Raw genomic sequence first — 17,760 nt, forward strand, 5'->3', positions numbered from 1 at the left:
AAGCCAATTATTCCCGGCTCTGTTACAGACATGGTGGAATGCTTTAGCTGGAGCTGCATGCTCTGATTCCTCTTCCTGCCCCACTCTCTGCTTCTGCCCACTCAGCTGAGATCAGGAGAGAAAAGGAGGTGTAACCCTGCAGAGTCTGCCTTTGTCCTGCAGAGAGAGGGATGTGAGCCCTTTGCAGACAGTTTTCATCCCGCATGCCAAATCCTCTACCCTGAAGCTGCTGTCACATTTATAATTTGCACAGCTGTGTGGGGCTCCATTCCAACAACCACATCATTCACTCACAGGGATCTGTAAATGAATGACCTACCAGTCCCATCTTACAAAGTGGCAGACAGACTTGTAGTCCTCAATGGACTACAAGGGCGATAATCCATGCAATTGTAGTCCATTGATTCCTCTTCCAGTTGACAGTCTGTACAGAAGTACGGGAAGAGAATTAGAGCAAGAGTCTGCGGGAGCCTGACATTGTACTTGTGATTGATCTGGGATTCCTGTAAAAAAAAAAAAATTAATGCACATTTTTTACTCCAAAAACTTGTATTTATTATTTAATTTATAAAGGTGAACCTAGCCTTTAAACCTTCTTTGCTGTCCAGCTAACAATCACAGTGCATTCATTTCAGCTTTCAAGTTTGAGACATCCTGTAAAGACATTATTCCACTACTTGGTGTCATCTGCAATCACAGGAATGGTACTTTTAATCCCAAAATCTATATAGTTTATGTCAGCGGACATCCGCCGCTCCATAGAGGTGAATGGAGTGTCCGATCGGGTCCACCTAAAAAAAACGGACAGGCGGACATGATCAGACAGCATGTGTGAAAGGGGCCTAAACCATTCAGAGTATGAAACGTTAATCACTGGTCTCTGAGTACAGTCTTTTCTGTTCATTTAGAAACTAGATTTACCAAGCCTATTGACTTTAAATTACTAAATTGCCATGTGTGGGAAACTGTGTCAAACGTTTCTGTAAAGTCCAAGTATGCACTCTTTTGCCATGTTTAAAGCCTTGTACACAAGGATTGTTGGCAGGGGATTGACTGTTGACAGACTGTTGTCCTAAAATCTGACCGTTAGTACGCTCCTTCTGGCAATTGTTGTCCAACTTTCGGCCAACAAATGTTGGATGGTAGGGTAGTAAGTTTTTGGCGGACAGCGGTTTGTTGTCTGATTTTTGTATCGTCAGTACACAAGTCCGTCACACAAGTCAAAAGTACAAACACGCATGCTCGGAATCAATGCTCACCAAACACAATAAATTAGCAGAAGGGGCCCAAAGGGTGGCGCTCAAGAGCTGAAATTCCTCATAGTACATCACTATGTTCATGTTTGTTGGCCGACAATTGTGTACTGTTAAGCCCTGTACACACGGTCGGATTTTTCCGATGGAAAATGTGTGATAGGACCTTGTTGTCGGAAATTCCGACCATGTGTGGGCTCAATCACACATTTTCCATCGGAATTTCCGACACACAAAGTTTGAGAGCTTGCTATAAAATTTTCCGACAACAAAATCCGTTGTCGGAAATTCCGATCGTGTGTACACAAATCCGACGCGAAAAGTGCCACGCATGCTCAGAATAAATTAAGAGACGAAAGCTATTGGCTACTGCCCTGTTCATAGTCCCAACGTATGTGTTTTACGTCACTGCGTTCAGAACGATCGGATTTTCCGAAACTTTGTGTGACCGTGTGTATGCAAGGCAAGTTTGAGCCAACATCCGTCGGAAAAAATCCATGGATTTTGTTGTCGGAATGTCCGATCAATGTCCGACTGCGTGTACAGGGCATTAGTATGCAAGACAAGTTCCTGGCACACGCCTTTTGGACAAAAATCAGATGCTCGGTTGGCCAACAATCGGATTGTGTATATGAGGCTTAAGTCTGGGGGCAGGTTTCACAAACCTATGGTTCCAAGAGCATAGAATTGAAATGTGAAATGATCCACCCACGGTTCATGACATACATTTTCAAATGAATATTCTAGTGTCTCTGGAAACGAGAAGTACCCGTGTTTCATCTTTATACCCTATAGCCCATTCTGTACTTTCTTATGGTAAAATATAATCAACCATTAAGCTAAGAAATCGTTGTGTTACTAGCAAAATGTTGTTGTGTCTTTGAGTAATTAAATTTTTGTGCGTCTAGTTTCTTGACAGCTTTAGTTTTTTTGTTTTTACTTGGAGCATAGCCAGGTAGGCAGTTTGCCCAATTCTGCTTTATTTAGTAACATAATGGTAAGATTATATAATCCTATTGCTCTGAAATTAAAATGTACAATACTGATTTATTGGCTTTGCCGTTCTTAGAATCCATCAGTGAATATTCTTAGGCAGTAAATTAGTACTGTCCGTTTTGAACAAACAGTGGCCTCAATATTTAATTGATAAAGTGGGTCAAACATTTTAAGTTAGGAGGCAAACTCATTAGCCTGTTTGGACTTTATCTGCGTATTCCTGTTCAGATTCCTTTGACACCTATCCATGTCCCAATGATGTCATTCCAACTGCTGCATTTATTGTCATCAGACTATCCTGCTGATCACTGTTGTGGTTCATCACTTCCCAAGACATAATTAAAGTGATAGTGACCACAATGACATCACTAGAGCCATTTATTTTAACTAGATCTCATCATGGAGCCAGGGAAACATTTGACATTTTATATATTAAAGCGGATCTTAACCCATAACAACTTGATAAAAAAATAATGTTCTTTAGCAAGGAGCATACATTCCACATTACTAATCCTACTACCAAAATTAGCGTGTGCTATATATTGCCTTCAGCATTGCTCCTGTTTCTTCACTGCCATTTTGCTGAAGCCCGGAGCCCCTGAACAGCAGTAAATCATAAAGCATAACTAAACCCATAAACTTAACCATTTCAAAAAAGTTACATTCCTAGAATGTCAGGATTGCTAACTGTCACATTTGCTTGTGTCCTTAGCCAAACTGTCAAAGCATCAAATGGCTGGTATCATAACTGATCGCATGTACAGCACCATGGCAGTTGCAGAATAAACAGAAGCAACGTTTTTGGCTGTAAAGGATAGGAGAGTTTAATTCCGCTTTAAAGCGATATTTAAGCCTTGTTTTTGTTTTTATTGTTTTTTTTTTAATAACAAACATGTTATACTTGCCAGCTCTGTGTAATGGTTTTGCACAGAGCAGCCTGGATCTCCTCCCCTTCTAGCACACATGCTGGCACTCCTGGCTCCTTCCTCTTACTTGGTGCCTCCACAGCAAGCCGCTTTCTCTAGGGGCACCCAAGCAGGCACGCTCCCGAGCCATGGATCTGTGTCCAGTCACACACAGAGACGTGGCTCGGCCCCGTTCTGCCCCCTCCCTCTCATGATTGACTCAATGGCTGTGATTGACAGCAGCGAGAGCCAGTGGCTCCAGCCGCTGCCAAAATCCAGTCAGCAGTGCGAGTCCCCGGATAGGCAAGGCTCTCGTGGATATCGCTGGATGAAGAGGGTGCTCAGCTAAGTATTATAGAATGCATGAAGGTGAAAAAACCTTGCGCCTTTACCACCACTTTAAGGCAGTCAGCAGATCGGCCTCTACCAACTCAGCAGTGCCTAAAAATTGAGAGCATGTGTGGAGCCTGGCTCGGGTTGGAATTTCAGAACCAAAAGCGGTAACCCCGAGCCAGACTCGGGATCGCATCGCAGGATCCAGGAAGAGCTTACTTACCTTGTCCCCTGGACCTTGCAATGTCTCCCCGCAGTGTGAGCGGCTCGTCCTCTGCTCGATTCATCACGGAGCCGAGCTCTGTTCCCTGCAAGCGTTGCGACGCACGGGAACAGAGAACGGCACCAAATTCAAAAAGTGAAACACACACTATACATACAGTATGCTGTAATCTTACAGATTACTTTACAGTATGAAATTATTTCACTTCCCTTTTGTCCCTAGTGGTTTCTCCAGTGGCCTGCATGCAGTTTTATATTATATACAGTATACTGTTCTTTCTGCCTGGAAACTGGAGATTGTCCATAGCAACCAAAACCGTCACTTTACATCAAAAGTGGTTTTAGACCAGCTAGAAAACAGCAATAATAAATTAGAATCACTCGCAGAATTGAGCGATAGTGATTCGTGGGGAGATCCGTCCTCAAACACTAAAGTAATGACAGCGACAATTCTGCAACTGAGCAAATTTCAGTGTTTTTGATTTGATTACATTATTGAATAATTTTTATTATTATTATATTATTATTTGGTATAATTATTTATAGTTATTTATCATATTATAATTTATGATTTAATGTTTCAAACTTTATCATACCCGGGATGTCTACTAGACTACTACTACTAGACTACTAAACAGATTTGAGTGTGTTATTCTAAGAATTACAGGCCTATAATATGAAACGCCAAATTTCCATGCAAAATAATGGTACCGCTTTCAGCTTCAAAAATATGAAATAATCATACCGCCAGGGAGGTTAAACCCCCCCTCCTGCCCAGACCAATTTTCAGCTTTCAGTGCTCTCATATTTTGAATGACAATTACACAGTCATGCAACACTGTACCCAAATGAATTTTTTGTCCTTTTTTTCATACAAATAGAGCTTTCTTTTGGTGGTATTTGATCACTTCTGGGTTCTTTATTTTTTGCGCTATAAATGAAAAAAGAGCAAAAATTTTGAAAAAAATGCATTTTTTTTGTTTCTGTGATTTCATTTTGCAAATGATTAATTTTTCTTCATAAATGTTGGCCACAATTTATACTGCTACATATCTTTGGTAAAAATTACCCAAATTAGTGAATATTATTTGGTCTGTGTGAAAGTTAGAGAGTCTACAAGCTATGGTGCAAAAAATTGATCACGTACATTGATCCTAACAAGCCAGGAAAGTACAAATACCACCCCAAATGACCCCTTTTTAGAAAGTAGACATTCTAAGGTATTTAGTAAGAGGCATGGTGAGTTTTTTGAAGTTGTAATTTTTTCCCACAATTCTTTGCAAAATGAAGATTTTTTTTTTTTCACAAAATTGTCATTGTAATAGGTTATTTCTCTAACATGGCATGTACAGACCACAAATGACACCCCAAAATACATTCTGCTACTCCTCCTGAGTATGGCAATACCACATGTGTGGACTTTTTCACTGCCTGGCCACATAGAGAGGCCCAACATGCAGGGAGCACCATCAGGTGTTCTAGGAGCATAAATTACACATCTAACTTGTTGACTACCTATTACACTTTTGAAGGCCCTGGAGCATCTGGAAAGCTAACACCCCAATGTATAATCTATGGGGCATAATGAGTCTTTTGAACAGTTCATTTTTTTACCAGAAGTTGTTGGAAAATGTGTAAAAAAAAAAAATTAAAACACATTTTTTTTTTTTACACAAAGTTTTCCACAGATGGGCACTGATGAGGCGGCACAGATGTGCACTGATGAGGTGGCACAGATGAGCACTGATTGATGGCACAGATGGGCACTGATGAGGTGGCACAGATGGGCACTGATGAGGTGGCACAGATGGGCACTGATGAGGTGGCACAGATGGGCACTGATGAGGTGGCACAGATGGGCACTGATGAGGCGGCACAGATGGGCACTGATGACTGATGGCACAGATGTACCCTGATGACACAGATTGGCACGGATGGCACAGATGGGCACTGATTGGCGCTGATTGATGGCACAGATGGACACTGATGGGCACTGTGACAATGTTTGGCACTGATTGGGCACTGGTGTTGGCACTGTATGTGATCGTGAAATTGCTCACAATCACTGAATCTGCAGCACAGGATGCTCTCCCTTATCACATGCGGTCTCTGTGTGAGGAGGGAGAGCTGTCAATGAGAGATGATCTCACATGTGAGATCATCTCTCATTGGACACGCCGATCGCGTGCTAAATGGCTGCTGTGATTGGCCATTTACCGCGATCTGTGATTGGCTGTGTCCAAGCGACACAGCCATCACAGATTTTTCTCAATGCGCGCTCGTGGGGAGTGAGCAAAGGGGAGGATGCCTATTGACGCCCTCCTGGCAATGTAGGTCTGCGCTGTAGCTGTCATTCGTCTATAGTGCGAACGGGAAGGGGTTAAACAGTAAAGACACTTATTTTTAATTGTTTTAAATACAGTAGCTATAACTGCAAAAGGGGCCAGTCTGAAGTGATCTAACATGGCTTAATTTTCTGACTAAAGTTCCACTTTAAGAAAGTAACTTCATCTTTCTGAACAATTGACATCATAGAACACGACAGTTACATAGTAGGTGAGGTTGAAAAAAGACACAAGTCCATCAAGTCCAACCTATGTGTGTGATTATATGTCAGTATTACATTGTATATCCCTGTATGTTGTCGTCATTCAGGTGCTTATCTAATAAGCACCTGTAATATTGTGCTCTTCATAGACAGTCCTATTTACCTTCTGCTTGCTTGTAACACAACTATTATCACACATAAGAAATTGGTTAAAATATATATAAAGCCAAAACTTTTTTTTCCTTTTTTTAATTTCTGTAGCCGATTGGGAAATGTATTTCACTTCCGCTAATGAGGACAACAACAAGAGAGAGGGCAGCTCCTAAATTGCTGGTGACTCCCTTAGGCATTTGGCACTGGAGCAGGTGTCCCCATTGATAATAATACTCTCACCTCATGTTTTGAAGACAACTGTAAAATTTTGGATTTTACTTTACTTTCTGTTCCTGTGACAATGATCACCAGAACAAATGGAGATGCTGAATTTCCACAGAAGGGACTTCTGTGGCCGGCTGTATGCCCCCCCCAAACAACTTCCCTGTCACAGGGATATTGTTGTGTTTTTTTACCCTACGCATATTTCATATCTATTTACATCCGTGTGCATGAAGCCTTGGTCGATAAACAGGCTGGGTTTACGTCAGCCAGAAGGCAGCAATGTGGTTATATGCAGGTAAAGAATCTGTCCAGGCAGCAGTGATCAATTACCAGACCAAGGTCAGTTCAGACAGCAGGCAGAGACCTGGTCAGTATGCAGGCAAAATATAAGTCCAAGTGACAGACAGAAACATGGTCAAATAACAGGCCAAGGTTAGTTCAGGCAGCAGGCAAGTGGCTGGTCCAGCAGGCAGAAATGTGGTTGAGAAAACAGGCAAATGGTCGGTACACAGGTCATCAGATACAGGCAAATTGCAGGTAGTTAGACATAGCAGAAACACCTTAACCATACCTTCACTAATATTGTAGTGAAGTATGGTAGCGACAGAATCAATCTACTTAGAGGCCAGGTTTTGAGGGACATTGGTGACAATGGTAACACATGTCACATCTTCTACCATCTTTGGTGCATACACAACATTTTTTGGGGGTTCTTTGGCTTCTTTTGGGAGGAGGGATACTATCAGGGAAGTGTCTCTCATGCAGTCTGCTGACTGCATCAGAACAAAGGTTTTCACGTGCAGAACCTTGCTGGTAAATAAAGGCTGTTATAATCTCTTCTTGGTAGTTTAGGAAGGAGCCATGTCTTTCTGCAACTCTGTGGATGATGTAGTTGTAAATGGCCAATTAGAACAGGTAGGTGGCTTCTTTTTCATACCAGTGAATGGATCTTCTGGTTGCAAGATAGATCATTTGGTTGTTTAAATCTACACCTCCCATGAATTGATTGTAGTTATGTATGCTGTTAGGTTTTTGGACCAGACCGTGTGTTCTGTGGATTTCCACTGTAGTGACTTTAGTGGATGGAAGAAAGGACATACATATCCCGCTTATCCTTCCATGTAAAGTGATTGTAAATGATCGCCTTATGAAACAACCCATTAAGTTTAAAATGGAAATGAAAGGCAAAACATTTTTGTATAGATATAAAAAAAACATTATAAATACTGAGCTTGCCAGTGAATGGCTGTGCAGCAGGGGTGTGTCAGGACAAGTCTGATCATTGGAGGAGTGCAGGCTCAGCTTTTTTTTTGTTTGTTTTCAAAATGTTAGTTTTTTCAAAATGTTAGTTTTTTTTTGTTTGTTTAGCAAAAAATAAAAACCCCGAAGGGGGCTTAAATACCACCAAAAGAAAGCTCTATTTGTGTGAAACAAATGATTAAAATGTCATATGGGTGCAGTATAGCATGACCGCGCAATTGTCATTCAAAGAGCGACAGCGCTGAAAGCTGACAATTGGCCTGGGCAGGAAGGAGGTTTAAGTGCCCAGTAAGCAAGTGTTTAAGAGTGCCTCTGGGACACTAGTATGGACCCTAATCCTTCATGACTGATGTAAAACCCTGCTACTCCCTTTTATCCAGATGTAATGCGCTGCTGGTGCTGACCCGCCACTTCATCAGGATGAACTGTTCTGCTGGTGCTTGCCTGCTGCTGTTCAGTACACCTGATTCCTCTGAATTAAAGGCTGTTACTGGACAGCCGTTCTCCACAGATTCATAATCAGAATACAAATCTGTCATGCCTATATTCTGAAAGGCCTCCTCACTTTTGAGCGTTTTTCTTCAACAAGGTGGTCAGGACACTGGTTCTGGCTGGCAATCAGGTTACGCTGGCTCTAGTGACACAGTGTGACGTGATCAGGTACAGATGTTGCTGGCTGCACTGGTGACACTGGTACAGGTGTTACTGGCTGCACTGGTGACACTGTACTGGTGTAAGAGTGACCAGGTACTGGTTTTACGGAAATCAGGACAGGTACAGATGTTGCCAGATACCCTGTTTGCACTGGTACAGATGTTGCTAGCTGCATTGGTGACACTACTGGTATGATAGTGATCAGGTACAGATGTTGCTATCTGCACTGGTGATCAGGTAAAGATGTTGCTGCCTTCACTAGTGATCAGGTACAGATGTTGCTGCCTGCACTGGTGACACTGGTACAGATGTTGCTGGCTGCACTGGTGACACTATACTGGTGTGACAGTGATCAGGTACTAATGTGACAGTAATCAGGTACAGATGTTGTCGGCTGCATTGGTGACACTGTACTGGTATGATAGTGATCAGGTACAAATGTTGCTGCCTGCACTGGTGATACCGGGACAGGTGTTGCTGGCTGCACTGGTCAAACTGTGACATGTGTGGTTAGCATACAAACAAAAAGAACAGTGGTCATGGGACTTTATAATAGGCATGTCACGAAGAATAGTACATATAAAGTATTAGTAGTGAAAATAATATTTATTAAACAATCATAATTTAACATTCCATTATCATCAAGTACATAATAGGATTTTGCTAAGAAGATAAAACTGTATAAAAGACATCTAAAAAACACACGATTGGTAAAATAAATGCATCTTGCACTAATACATAGTAGTATATACATAAACAATTGCATAGTTGCCATAAAATTTGAAAGCCAAAATACCTTGACATCCTAAAACTCTACGCGTTTCGTGGATCCTGTCCACTCGTCAGGAGTATGATGCAAGAGTTATCTATAAATGTAAGTACATTTAAAAAACATGGTAATCAATGGTTCCCCCAAAGGGGGAAAAAAAGATCTTAAAAAAACAAAAAACTAAACACTTACAAGTCAGCTTAAAAACTGACCCAGCGTCTCAGCTTTTTTTTGTTTTGTTTTTTTTTTTCCCCTCTATGTGTGGTTAGCAATCAAGGACACATTGGATGGCTGCACTGGTGTGTGACAATTTACACTGCTCTAGCTAGCATTCAGGTCACTATAGATGACTACACTGGTGTTTCACAGTAAAATTACAGTAAAATCACAGATGTAAGAGGAAACAGAACTGATGTCTGTAAAATTGCTGTGATTGGTCACATAGTACAAGGCCAGTTTAATTTGCCATGTACCTCCCTGTGTGATCTGTCTGGACACAGCGATCACAGGTTGTGCCACTGTACACTCTTGAGGGCGCACATGGGTCATGGGATTGGGAGGACATATTCATATGTCCTTTGGAATCCAGGACGCTCATGTCCAGCCACTGTAAAGATTAAAAAAGTGACATGGCGGGAGCTTCGTGGATTCTGAAGGGGGTTAACTTACAATCATTACAAACACATCTTAAAGTGTATGGATAGCCAAAAACTTTTTTTTTTTTTATTTGGATACAGTAAAAAATAGATTCTGCTAGGTTCTTTTTTTTGTTGTTTTACCATTGTGGGAGGTTGCACTTCACTTTCTGCTTTTAAAGATGCAACAGGAAGTAAGACAAAACCTTCCAAACTGAGGTGAATTCCCATAGACATTTGAGTGCAGTAGTTTACTCGCATACGCGTTTCTACTATCTAAAAGCATGTTTACGCAGGTATAAATGGGTATATTACAACACTGGCAATGAAAAAGAATTTTTACTTATTTATACATTTTTACTTATTTATACATTTACACACCTATACTTAACATTACTCAGGTCTTTACACAAGTTCCTGAGTAAACATCAATGTTTACTGGGTGCTCCCTCATCTTTGCTGCTGATAATAATGCATTCCATTGTTTTTTGTTTATTGCAGAATTCAAGATGGATTTATTATATTTCGTTGGTGGAAAATGTATAACCCTAAGCAAAAACAACACGGTGCGTATGTACTAATGTAATATCGAGAATTTCTACTGTTTTGAAACTGTGCTGGTTCTATTTAAAACATAATTATGGCCTCCGGGTCCACCTTAACTATATACTGTATATAGTGAGTGTTTGGCTGTGTGTGAGTGTATGTATATTTATATGTATGTAATCTCTTTTTTCGTTCCCTATGGGACACAGGAGAAGTATTTTGGAACCTTGAAACACTGGTTTGTTTGCCAGTGTCCAGTCTCCTCAAGGCCAGTCCAGTATAACCCTTCACCGTGCATTCAAGTCTCAGTTTTTTAATAGCGTTTTTAGGAGAACAACTTCACTTTGCTTGAGAGAAGTAAACTATTTTCATACTTAGATAGTTGGTTGAATAAAGACACCAATCCCTTCAGTTTAACGTGTGTGTGTGTGTGTGTGTGTGTAAAACAATGGTTAGTGCAGTGCAATTAATAAAGGAAAGAAGTCCATTCCACATAAGAAGAGAACTAAAACGTCCAAAAAAGTGGAAGACAAGATCCCTTGTGAAGGAAGATGAGATGAAATCCTCCAATGATGTATTTGTGACAAGATCCTCCACCACAAAAGCCAAATGCGCTTACCAGATCAGGTGGACCTCTGTACAACAGAAGGTCATATGCACGCGTTTATCCACACAGGGATGATGGTAAATTCCAGCGCAGCTAAAAAGATACCAAATCCGGCAAGACGGAACTCCAGTCCAGCAATGATAACCTCCAAACCAGCGGTGATAGGTAATGTGGTGATACAGCCGTCTCAGGCAGGTTTAAAAAAAATAGAAGGACACACTCTAAGTGTACTCCGTAGATTTATTTGAAAAAGTAAAAGGCATAAAAAACAAGCGCTACTAAGTGCAAATAGTAAAATGCCAGCAAATTATTACAGCAAGATCTGTGGATCGAGCACAGAGAGATGGCAGCGGGTCACGTCCGTGCAAAAGCTCCTCCCCCCGTATGCAGCGTTACATCCTTGCAGGACTTTGTCAGCGAGGGTCCTGACGAAGTCCTGCAAGGACGTAACGCCACTTATGGGAATTTACCATCATCCTTGTGTGGCTAAACGTGCATATGACCTTCTGTTGTACAGAAGTCCACCTGATCTGGTAAGCACATTTGGCTTTTGTGGTGGAGGATCTTGTCACAAATACATCATTGGAGGATTTCATCTCATCTTCCTTCACGGGGGATCTTGTCTTCCACTATTTTGGATGTTTTAGTTCTCTTATGTGGAATGGACTTCATTCCTTTATTAATTGTGCTGCACTAACCATTGTTTTACAGATTTATTATAGGCTTTGTGATTACCTATAGTGTTCAGCTTGCATTTGTTTGCGCTGATTGTCCTTTATATATAAGTGTGTGTGTGCTACAATTTTTCATATCCATGTACACATCTGAAAGTTTTTTTGAATGATCTACAGAGCCCATTGACACCAACAACTGTGGAAGGAATTTTCACATCCTTGCCTCTCTAACACAGTTTGAGTTCAAACCTATTCTCATCCAACTTCATTGTGGGATTGCGTGTCTTTTTTTTAGAAACCTTTTCTCTCTTTTGTTTTTTTTTCCTGAAATGTTTTCCTATTGACACAATTTTTCACCAGCTGCAGAGCTACTGAGCTAATTTTTTTTTTTGCCACTCCTCTACTTTTTGGATTTGCTACTCCTTTACTTCGGCCTTGGGGGTTGTCCTTTGACCCCACCAGCAAAAAGATGTGGTGCCAGCCTGTAATGTTGCCCTCTGGGCACTGGTATCAGCATTAGGCACTCACCTAGGTATGTGATGTAACATGCTGAGCTAGCCATAGAGTGTTCTACAGGTCTAGGGCCATGCCCTTTCAGGAAGTATGCCCACTGGTCTTCAGTGAAGGCCAAGCTGCCCATTACCATCCTAGAGCTCAGAGCAACAAGGAGGTCTCTCCAACACTGGACCCACAAAGGACATCCAATCCGGATGCAATCAGACAAAGTCACGGTTGAGGTGTACATCACCTATTGAGGGGGCACTAGGCGCATATGGCCAGATCATCTCATAGACAGAGACTTAGTCTCTTTGGTCCACATTCCAGGAGTGGACAACTGGAAAGCGGATTACCTCAACAACATTTATAGACTACTACAGTGACGACCCCTATGCTTTCCCCAAAATTCCAGACCTGCTGTCTCAGGGCCCTCTATTCTGTCCTGCTTCCCAGTTGCTAACTTTAGTGGCATGGCTGTTGAAGCCATGGTCTTAAGAGACAGAGGGGCCTCCGAGTCTGTCATTCCTACCTTGCTAAAGGCAAGAAAAGCCACTACCAGAAGATGTTTTATCATACCTAGAAATCTTTCTTTGCCTGGTGTAAACACAGACACGTCAGTCCCAGAGGTTACCCTGTGCCTCACATTATGGCCTTCCTATAATCAGTACTTAATCAGAAATTGGCCTTAAGCGCTCTGAAAGGATAGGTTTCAGCTCCCCCTTGACAAAACCTAGACTCAGGGCGCATCTTGTATCAGGCCTTACAGCACCCTGTGCTTCTTTGGGACCTCAACTTGGTTCTTGCTATCCTACAAAAACCACTCTTCAAACCCATCAGGAATTTCTACTTAGATGACTGCAAATTGGCCTTTTTGGTTGCTATCATATCTGTCAGACGTATACATGAGTTGGTGGCTCTCTTTTGTAGGGGGCTGTTCCTCATTCTTCGCAATGACAAGGTTGTCCTATGTCTGAGGCCCTCCTTCCTAAGGTTTTATCAGTCTTTCACCTCAGCATAGACATAATGCTTCTATCCTTTGCACTGCTCCAGCTATCTTGTACAAGGCCATGGCTTGGGATTCTGTTTCTGTATTAGCGGATCAGTCCTTCAGTCCTCCAGCAGCTGGAAATCCTGCCCATGGCCCTGGGTTATTGTGTCAACAGACTAGCTGATACCATTCAATTAGTTTTAACTGTGTTCATCTAGGAATGAATTCCTCTATGCTCTGATTTATCAGTGTTGTTGCTTGGCATTGTCTTTATTTTTTTTAATTATATAGTAATATTTTGTTTTGCTCTGTAATGCTGAGTGGTTGGGTTTGTTTAATATTGATTGCTGTGAAAAGACCAACAGTTTTGAGATTAAAGACAAGTAAATAAATACACTACATATCCAGTTAAGATTGAATCTTGATACAGGAATGAGGATTTGGTTAATATTGTTCCTCTCATTGATTCTGAATTACACAACAACAACTGTAAATCCCCAGTGTGAAGTGTTTACTTAGTGTGATTGTCTGTGGTTTTGACCTCCGTCATGGTCATGAGAAAAATTTGTCAGGGAAAAGAACAAAATAGCTTGAGCATAATCCTGTTATTTAGAGTACAGAGTTTTGTAAAGGATTTATGCCTATGCAGATGATGCACCTCCTTCATATTGTACAATTGCTATAATGTGACTCCAAGTATGCAGGCAGCAGCCAAGAATTCAGTATTTTGTAGATACATATTGATGTTTTTTTTATATGTCTTCATAGACATTTGCAGTAGTCACTCAAAGCATCAGTAAAATTGTAATATGGGAGTGTGGCTTCTAGAAACCTGTTTCTAACATTCCTTGGGATAAAAGTAAATGCGATTACTGGTCTTATCCTGGGGAGTTTTGCAGAGTTCTCTTTCTGAAATTACTTTGTCTCAAACAAGCTTCATTGCTCAATTAAACCCAATACTTTTGTATAAATATTTGCAGTTTCTAAATCAGGTGGATTGCAAACTGCTTGCATGTATTAAAAAAAAACTCAGCCAATTACTGATTTCATTTTAACGCTACCAAAAACCCCAGTGCAATGTTAGACAAGTGATTTATGGGTGGCTGCTCAGACTCGAAAGGAGTCAAACGATTGACTTCTGTCCAATGGAATTTTTGGAAAATTTTTCTTGATCAGCAGCTGACAGTGTATTCTTACAGTGCAGAGTTTCCGCTGTCAGAAGCGAGGATTTCCCTATCCACCCTGATTGTGTGGTTAGAGGAATCTTTTTTTTTTTTTTTTTTTTTTTTTTTTTTTTTTACTCAGCCTATTGGCTGGTTGATTAAAAAAAAAACAAAAAACATGCTTTGGCCAGGCTTAGCTGTCTTTTAGAACTACAGTTGGGGAAAATGGAAAAATAACACTGGACCCATAAGGTTTTTTTAATTGGTATTATTATTTTAACAACCTCAATACTGCCATATGTGTATATATACGGCCTCATATTAAGGTAGATATACCAGGATCAAGGTTGCAGGTACAACCATGATTCGGGTACCGTTCTTTGCAGCCAGCGATTCCCTATCTGGTAAAAGTGATCTGAGTGGCTACATAGCTGCTTGATTACTTTTACAGGCCACTGCCTGCCGCCACCCGCCTCCTTTACCTGGCTCTCCTGTCCTAGCAGGAAGTCCAATGCTGATGCAGCCCCAAGAGTGCCCATCAGTGCTGCCTGTCAATGCCACCTATTAGTGCCTATCAGTGCCCATCATTGCCACCTCAACAGCGTACATCATTGAAGGAGAAAAATTACTTGTGTACAAAATTTTATAACAGAAACTAAGAAAAACTTTTTTTTTTTTTTTCAAAATGTTCTGTCTTTTTTCATTTAGCAAAAAATAAAAAACCCAGTGGTCATTAAATACCACCAAAATAAAGCTCTATATGCTTCAAAATATTTATACAGTGTTGCATGACTGCGCAATTGTCATTCAAAGTGCGAGAGCACTGAAAGCTTAACATTGGCCTGGGCAGGAAGGCGGTGAAAGTGCTCAGAAGGCAAGTGGTTAATCAGTGCTTGATTGAACACAGTGTGAATGTACTGAGCTGCTGACAAGGCATGTGCTTATAATCACACTAAAGGGAATAACATTAATAGTCCAGTTGTCAAGCCCTGAGGAAGGGGCTGTTTTTGGACCCTCGGAACGCGTTAGCTGCTCTTTAGATTGTCCCACTGACTTTTATTGGAATAAAGTTGCATCTGGACCTCTGTGGTATTTAACTTCCATTTCTGAAGACTACAGAATTATTCCTTGTGGGGATAGTGAGATCTGTCAAATCCCAAACTATGTGAAGTCCAGAAGGTTAATAAGATACAATAGACCTCCAAGGAGAAACGCACAATATATGTACTGTACAGTATATCATTTAGTATCTAACAAACCATTATTTTTTTTATTCTAAATAATATGATGGTTTGCGGATTTTGGAAATTTGATAGGGCAATCTAACTTTTAATTCCATCTTTTGTCAAAACCGCAAAATTTCATACGGAAGTATACAAAATTTGGTATTAGGGTATTAATACTACACACTTCTCAAACCTTGAGGCTGATGAAGGGGAAGCCCCATTCTCCAAATTGCGTTCCTATGGTCCATTGTTATTTTCAGTACGTTGTAAGGAAAGAGAGAGTGGCTTGTAATTATCCTCCCCTATCTGTTTACCGGTATTTCAGTGTGTCAGCCACATGCTCAGCCTCCCCACACTTTTGCGATGGCTGCCCAGGCTGTACACCTGTAACGTCACACAGCCATGAGGACGTAACTTGCGCCCTCCATCCCTACACTTGTGAGCGCATTAACTTTAGTGTGTATTTATGTGCCATTTGATTAAAGATGTTACTGCATTATATGGCTTCTTTGTGCCCAGTTCTGTTCTTTTTTTGTTAGCTCTGTATCGCCTTCTCCAGGTCAAGGAATAACTGCGGCACCACCGCAACTTCCTTAAAAATGCATGGATTTCAATTGCAATTCCATTCCCTTATGTCTATCAAAACTACCATTTTAGAATTTGAAGGACTTTGCCGTTTTGACAGCAAGCAGAATTTAAAGTTGCCTTATCAAATTGCCACGTGTACGGAAACATTTGTGCAAAGCATCCAGGAGCACAAAATGCATGGTGGTGCTGATTGCCCTTTGCACACTTTTGAGTATTAGTCTTAGAATTATTCTTAAGTATAAAAGCGCAAACGAGTTTAATCTGTGGTCTGTATAAAGCAGTGCCTAGACATGAAAGGGTATGCCACATAAGGATGATTACATTTTGGAGTGCATAATTTGTATATGCCAGCTCAGAACGTACTATTTGACTCAAAGCATTCTATTTTATGTTATTAAATTCTAAATATTGCAAGTTAAATGTAACCTGTCAGATTTGTCTTACATAATTTAGGATTACACTTTTAATGAGGCCTAATAGCTACCCAGGAGAATCAAATCTAAGAGAAAAAAACTCAATCATCTCCTTGTTGGTGATAGTTTGACAGGGTCCCAAGTGGGCCCTGGTCTGCTTTAATTTTCCATGTATAATTGATCAGAGTCTCTTGGAATTGATACTCCTAATTAATAGCCTAACTTTCTGTTCTTCTCTATTAAGTGTTTTACTTTTCTTTTGTACTGTGTTTTGGCACGTGTATCATGTAGTACAATTGTAAATAATGTTATGTATTTTCTGCTTCTCTTTTTAAAGAATTATTTATCATACTTGGACATATAAAAGTATCTACTACTTATAAATAGTGTTGCTCATTTTTGTTCAGTTTGCAGGCAGTGCTGCGGGCTTTTTGCGGGCTGAAAATCTGCCAAAACACCAAATCTAAATCTGAAAAATATTGAATTTTGTTGGACGGTACAGACTGTACTGCCACCACTAAATGGCAGATTTCAGGCTGCAGTCCTTTAAAATTCACAGCTGAGAAACTTGGTGGGCAATGGGTCTTTGTAATTGATACTGTATAAATTACATAGCTCAAGGGTGTCCAAACTTTTTTCAAAGAGCGCCAGATTTGATGAAGTGAACATGCGTGAGGGCCGACCATTTTGCCTGACATTCTTTGAACCATTAAAATTAAATGCAAATTAACTAATACACTGCCCAACAAGAATTATCTTGCCTTTGTGGCTGTGTGTGGTGAAGATTCTAAGTATGAGCTCGGGTGTGTTATTTGGATAATCCGTATTTATCTGCGTATAACACGCACCTTCACTTTAAGAGGGAAGTTTCAGGAAAAAACTAAAATTTTAAATAAAGAACTGTGAAACAAAATATGGGTCAGTGCCCATCAATGCAGCCTAATTATTGCCATGAATGCAGCCTCACCATTGCTATGAATGCAGCCTCACCATTGCCATGAAAGCAGCCTCACCGTTGCCATGAATGCAGCCTCACCGTTGCCATGAATGCAGCCTCACCGTTGCCATGAATGCAGCCTCACCGTTGCCATGAATGCAGCCTCA

At 40.8% G+C, this 17,760-nt stretch overlaps 1 protein-coding gene across 1 annotated transcript in view; it reads left to right on the plus strand.

The window, feature by feature from the left end:
* The window catches only part of BLTP1 (bridge-like lipid transfer protein family member 1), a gene marked incomplete in the record, with an annotated part of 561,636 nt that overhangs the window by 83,951 nt on the left and 459,925 nt on the right, over positions 1-17,760 (plus strand). Inside the window, 1 exon segment of the mRNA XM_073603515.1 lies at positions 10,455-10,519. Within this exon segment, the coding sequence (XP_073459616.1) occupies positions 10,455-10,519 (65 nt within the window).

This window comes from Aquarana catesbeiana, linkage group LG01 (assembly GCF_042186555.1).
Source record: "Aquarana catesbeiana isolate 2022-GZ linkage group LG01, ASM4218655v1, whole genome shotgun sequence".
NCBI lineage: Eukaryota > Metazoa > Chordata > Amphibia > Anura > Ranidae > Aquarana > Aquarana catesbeiana.